We start from the raw sequence: 6,735 nt of genomic DNA, 5'->3' as shown, positions 1-6,735 counted from the left end.
GATAGATAGATAGATAGATAGATAGATAGATAGATAGATAGATAGATGGAGTAAAATAAACTACTATTTACTACTTGCACTACTATTCCTACTTGGCAGTTTTTCACTTATTGCGGGTCTTCAGGGTATGGATTCCTGGCGATAAACGAGGAACTACTGTACATAATGAAGCAAAAACGTAACCAGGGGTCAATCAGCACATTCTCAGACATGGTGGCTGCAGCACTTAGATGTGAGGAGCTAAAGATCTTACAGCTTGTGGAGGTTCAGGTTGTTCAGGCATGGGTAAACCCAGGCCCGCGGGCCGTATATGGCCCATTGGGCTTTTAAATTGGCCCGCCGAAATTGTCCAAAATTTGGACAATAATAAAAAAATTAAAATAATATATATATATTTATTATTATTTTTATTATTATTATTTTTAATAGCTACTTTATTTTTCAGGGGTGCTGAGGTAAAATTTAGGGGTGCTTAAGCACCCCCCAAAAAGAGGTTAAAATCTCCACTGGTTCAAATTATATTTAAAAAACTGAATTTAATAGAAAAAAAACTGGTGTTGTTTTACCTGTAGTTCCAGCATTTCTCCAGTAGAGGCACACTACAGACATTGACGTGTATTACAGGCAAGTGGAGAAGAAGTAATTTCTTCTTCTATGCTTTTATTTTTACTTTGCCCTATGATCTCGTCTGTAAAAACGAGTTTTTCAAAGAAAAGTGTACAGTGAGTGTCGAGTGTTTAAAATGGGGTGAACAACAACATGTTTCATTGTGGACAACAACATGTTGTTTCACTGAGGTCCAGTCAAAGGCAGTTTTTATGCCAAGAAACTGTTGCGGTTTTCAAAGAGTACACTTTGCTAACTGCTAACTATGCTAGCAAGCCTTTCTGCGATGGTGATTTTTTAAAAGAAACATGGTAAAAACAGAGAAGGTCTGTTGTGTCCGGAGGGCCAAGTTAAGTTAGAAAAACATCAGTTTATCACGCAGCACTGTGACTCGCCTTGTGGAACTGATTGATGAAGATTTAGCAAAAAAAACTAAAAAACAGAGAGTCCTTTAAGTTACGGTTTAATGGATGAAAGTAATAAAGGACACTGCTCATCTACTATTTTTTTTTTTAAATCTGCAGGATTAACAACAGTTTTGAGATAATGGAGGTGTTTTTGACCCTGGAGTCTCTGAAAGGAAAAACACAGAGAGGATTTTTATAACCGTCTGCTGTCATTAGAGAATGAAGCTTCTGTGGAGTAAAGTTGTCACAACGGACAGATCACCAGATTTAAGTGGAAAACATATCGGGCTGCTGACAAGAATCCAGGATAAAGTGAAAGGAAAACCTCGACCAGGATGTTACTTTTCATCCATCAGGAACCACTGTAAGTCATACTTTGTGTGGGAAACTGTTAATTGTGTGTGAATTATTAAAAAAAGTGAAAGACAAAAACGTGTGAATTATTGTGCAGGTACTCTATTGTGATGCTGCACAGAGGAGCTGCAGGAGGAGGACGTCTGCTTCCATTCCCAACCAGCTGACCTGTCATCAACTTTAGATCCTGTAGTTGTAAAAAGTTTAGTGAGGAGTTTGTGGAGGTGAGCCGACACTTTATTTAGACTTTTCTCCTGTATTCCATGAGCATAGTGAGGTAAGACACTTGATTGATTGATTTTATTGTCAATTCTGCATATGTACAGGACATACATAGAAATTGAAATTGCGTTACACTCCTACTCAAGTTGCAGCAAACAACAACATTAGCAAAAATAAACTAACACAACTAGTTATATAAAAAATATAAAAGTGAACAGCAGCAGGACCTCTGATGCAACGTGCTCAATAGTGACTAACAGGAGACAAAGGGACGCTGACTGAAGACAATAACGTGATGAGAGGTAGATAATGGATGTGCAAGGCCAGAGTAAACAATAGTGCAATATAAAGTATAAACCTGAGAAACTTAGTAAAGTGAAGGTGTGCATACCGGTTCTATATAGAGTCACAGTTATGTACTGATGAGGTGATTAAGTGGAAATGACAATACCAGAATTACCAGAATAGACAGGACGAGTTGATCATAACAGTAGTGCAAAATATAATGCAATGGTTTGGTTCATGTGATTTTTCTTCAGGTAAGAGAAAATACAGTGGTTTGTTTTGTTTGTTGTTTGGGCCTGAAGTTGGTAAGACTCCACAAAGTCAATCATGTCACTATTGTAAATAAAATCACTGTTCTATCATATAATCTGACTTAGTGGCTGCTTGAGTGGTGCAGAAGGTGGAATCAAACATAATTAATTGTGTCCTGGCAGCTGTTATTGAGCTGGGGTGTAACATCACACAAACACTCCATCCATCTGTTCCCGGCCCTTCACTCCAATTTTAGAACTCAGTGTGGCCCGCGAGTCTAAAAGTTTAACCACCCCTGGTCTAGTTCATTAATGCAGTTTACAGTTAGTGTTTTTAACAGTGTGCTCAGTTTAATTATCAGTGTTTGTGTGACATATAGTTTGTGGTGTTGAATAAATAAATAAAAATGAAACCTGATGTCTTCATTTTCAACTTTAATAACATGCAACCTGTTTCGCATTGTTTAAATCGCATAACTTTAGTCCAGATAGCTTCATTTTGCTCAGATAACTTCATTATATATCTCACACTAACATAAATACTGTCTATTATCGTTCAACTGTTATTATTTAGTACATTTAGTATGTTATAATGCAGCGCGACGTGTGACGCCTGCCTCGTTCAATAAATGTCGATGTTAGAACTGGACCCGACTGTCTCTAACCAACACAGATGTCGGTCACAGTATCTACTTTCCAGCATAGATTAATTAAATATGAGACTCAAAATATATTCCATCACTCGTAGTACAGAAAGCAGTGTGTTATAATCTGCCGCCATTGTTGTTGATAGAAATATGCCGTTGGTCTTCGCGTGCGTATGTGGTTTAACAAAAGCCTCAGTGGGAGATGTTTACGTTTTCAGCGTGCGGTCAGTCAAAAACCTCCACTCTGAGAGGTGGGTTGAGAAACCTCCGGATTCAAAGAGGGGGGCTACTAGTGTTGTGTAAGTGAACAGCAGAACCGCAGAGAAAAAAAGAGCGGTTTAACTCAAAATATGTGCCGTGTAAACGGCCCCTAACACTTCAAAACAAGTGTTTATTTGCTCGAAATTACAGCAAAGGTGTGTCTCAGTCTAACGTTTGCTGAATAAATGTGCTTTAATGGTCAAATCAGCTGTATTTCTAAAATAGTTCAGTTGCCTCGGTGCTTCGTGAACAAGCAGAGGAAGAGAGATGCTCGTTTCTCCAAAAACTACCAAGAAAAGCAACAAAACAATTATTTGTTTGCTCGAAATTACAGCAAAGGTGTGTAGATTTTACTACCTGGATTATTGAGCATGCATCAGGATGTATTATTTTTTTTTTTCATTTAGCCTTTATTTATCCAGGTTAGTCTCATTGAGCCACGAGAACTCATTTTCAAGAGAGACCTGTTTAGGGAGCACATGGTGGGGTTAAGGACCTTGCTCATGGGCCCAGAGTGGGGCGAATGAGGGTGGGGGCAAGTGTGGGTGTTTCACCTACCCCACCCACAATTTTTGATGTTGCCGGGGCTGGGGCATGAACCGGCAATCTTCGGATCACAAGCCCACCTCTCTAACCTCTGCGCCACCACTCCCACAAAAGGAACATAAGGAACAGTTGCATTTAGACTGATGTAGTAAATGTTTGAGTTGAGGCCGAGATCAAACCTTACCTCACATTTTCTCTCAGATTCTGCACTATTAATGTTACTCGGGTTCTGCTCAACTGTTCTTTTAGGAGGCCTCTTTTTCTTGGACTGGTTGGCATTTTCATCTCCTGCAGCATCATCTCTTTCCTCTTCCGGACCACAACCTGCATGTTCACAGTGAATGAAACGTGCAAAAAAGAACAGAATGGTCAGGCTGGGTTTGACAACAATGCATGAAACAGTAACACCAGATTCAGAGCAATCAGGCCTGTGGTACAAAGCTTGATGAACCAATCTGGAAGGGGCACACTGTGACACTGATAAAATGAGAAGTTATCACACAATGAGAAATAAATGCAAGTAAGATAGAAAAGCGATTTTTGTTTATTTTTAAGTTGCAGACGTTGAATGTTATTGTTCTTCACTATGAAAAGCAGATGTACCCGTGTATTTTTGTTTTGTTCAAATGTCATTGCGTTTTTTGATTTGCAACAAAAAAAGGTTAAATCATGTCATCTGGACCGTTTCTCTTTGGAAAAAATATTTAATCTTTCATCGAAAAGACCTCATAAGTCTGAGGCTAGGAACGTGCGATATGGCATAAAATTCATCACGATATGTACTGTGAAGGGTGGCGATAACGGTATATATCGCGATATGTTTTTGGTATAAAACTTGCAATAGGAATAAAAAAGCATAGGATGTCCTTTTGCCATCATAAATTTTGAATTAAGAAAATTCCACTACTAGGTCCAAAGAGTTTTTAAATATTAAACAAATCAAGTATTAGGCTTCTTTCTTGTGCAAAATAGTGCAAAATATATCAAATGTAGTTTTAGCCATGTGTTTTAAACAAAATAATATGTTGTTAACAGTTTCCAGTCTTACTTAAGAAATGAACAGCAACAGAGCAGCATTTTACACTGAAACACTTCACCCTCCAACCCTCTAGTGGGCGCCTCCTTCCACTTTAAGGAGAGCTGACACAAATTGAGTCTGTGGCTTTGGCCAGAGGGTCTCGCAGTAAAATCACACAACACATCGTTCTTTTCACAGATCAGAGAGCAGGTTTCTCTAAAGATGACCAACGCTTACTTTAACTTTCGACAGAAAAAAAAACAACTTTCGACGGAACACGGTGTTATGCACATGAGTCAGAATACGGCAACACTACGGCAAGCCGGGCGTAGTTAGCTTGTAGCTTTGCTACTTAGCTCTCGAAGAAAAGACTTTAACGCCACTTGCGCACAGTTTTCAACTAAAAAAAGTAACGATTAAATCTGACAACTCTGATTTTACATTAGACACAGCATTACTGCGGTTAGCCGGTAGAAGACAGATCTCTATCGTAGGCTAAATTTCTATCGTTCTACCGTATACTGTATATATTCGCGCATTCCTAATATATATACATATATATACATATATACACACACATATATATAATATACACACACACACATATATATACACATATACACATATATACACATATATACAATACACATATACATACATATATACATATATACACATACATATATACATATATACACATAAATATATACACAAATATATACATACAGGTCCTTCTAAAAAAATTAGCATATTGTGATAAAGGTCATTATTTTCCATAATGTAATGATAAAAATGAAACTTTCATATATTTCAGATTCATTGCACACCAACTGAAATATTTCAGGTCTTTAATTGTTTTAATACTGATGATTATGGCATACAGCTCATGAAAACCCAAAATGCCTGTCCCAAAAAATTAGCACGCTCGATCTCCTCTGAGCTTCAGCCTGGTTTTAGGTACGGCCAAAAGCAGCTGGTCTGATGATCTCAAGGCCCGAGAAGGAGTATAAGAATGAAGAAGGTCGGAGAGGTATGATGGTGCAAGGCCATTAACACACTTGAATGTCAGCAGAAGAATCTTAAAATCAACTCTGACAAACACAGGAAGCCAGTGAAGGGAGGACAGAACTGGAGTAATGTGCTCAAACCTGTGAGTTCCTGTTAGTAGCCGAACTGCAGCATTTTGGACAAGCTGGAGACGTGAGAGAGAGACCTGACTGACCCCAACATAAAGTGAGTTACAGTAGTCCAGCCGGGTTGTAATAAATGCATGGACTAGTTTTTCAAGGTCAGATCTGGACAGAACGGACTTGAGCTTAGCTATCTGCCTTAGCTGAAAGAAGCTTTTTTGAAGAACAGATTTATCTGTTAATCTGCTCACAGCACAGAGTTTGGCTGGACTGCTGCAGGATGATGCAGACAGCACGAGAGACAGTGACGTCGAGAGCGACAAGGAGCCAGTGTGTGACAACATCTTTTTGAGCCTCTTCAGTTCTGACACTGAAGAAGAGGACTTTCATGGTTTCAGTGCACAGAGAACAGAGCCATGAGTGATGTGGTATGTCAGGACAGCTTTGCTGTGAAAACACAACTAATTAATTATCCTTAAAGCTAGTTCAAGCACAAAGAATATTAATTGTTTAATTATGATGGATTCTTCTCTTTTTCGAGTTAAATTTCTGCCATGTGACCAAGATAACTGTGAGTGGAGTGTTTAAGTCAGTGACATGAGATGCCATTTTATCTTTGACCCATCAGAATAAATGCGGTCATTTATTTAACAGAATCAAAATTTAACATCAAGACATGTACACATTGATTTGCTGATCTGTTTCTGATTAATAAACTTGGCAAGCTTTACTAACAAGACAACAGAAAATTACTGATTGAGGCCGATTCACCTCTGAAGGCATCGAGCTTGATTACTGGCGAATAGAAAAGTTAAAGAGGAGAAATAGAAGTTTAAAAATTTAAAGAGGAGGTTTAGATGGATGATAATAGATGTGTTGACCCGGAATGGCACCCTTCTTTCGACACCAGCTCAGCCCGCGGTACACTCAGGGCGTGCAACGACTTGTTACCTTTGCAGAAGATAAATCAACTCCGGTACAGAGGTCCATCTCACGCTCCCTTTTCAG

At 38.7% G+C, this 6,735-nt stretch overlaps 1 protein-coding gene across 1 annotated transcript in view; it reads right to left on the bottom strand.

The window, feature by feature from the left end:
• The window catches only part of ncaph (non-SMC condensin I complex, subunit H), a 152,176-nt gene that overhangs the window by 119,070 nt on the left and 26,371 nt on the right, over nucleotides 1-6,735 (bottom strand). Inside the window, exon 5 of the mRNA XM_037680782.1 lies at nucleotides 3,764-3,903. Coding sequence (XP_037536710.1) covers nucleotides 3,764-3,903 — 140 coding nt within the window. The remainder of the gene's footprint in view (nucleotides 1-3,763; nucleotides 3,904-6,735) is intronic.

Source organism: Nematolebias whitei, chromosome 8, assembly GCF_014905685.2.
Source record: "Nematolebias whitei isolate Nwh7 chromosome 8, NemWhi1, whole genome shotgun sequence".
NCBI classification, from domain to species: Eukaryota; Metazoa; Chordata; class Actinopteri; order Cyprinodontiformes; family Rivulidae; genus Nematolebias; species Nematolebias whitei.
The sequence above is the reverse complement of the archived record's forward strand: the minus strand, read 5'-3'. Positions and strand labels throughout refer to the sequence as shown.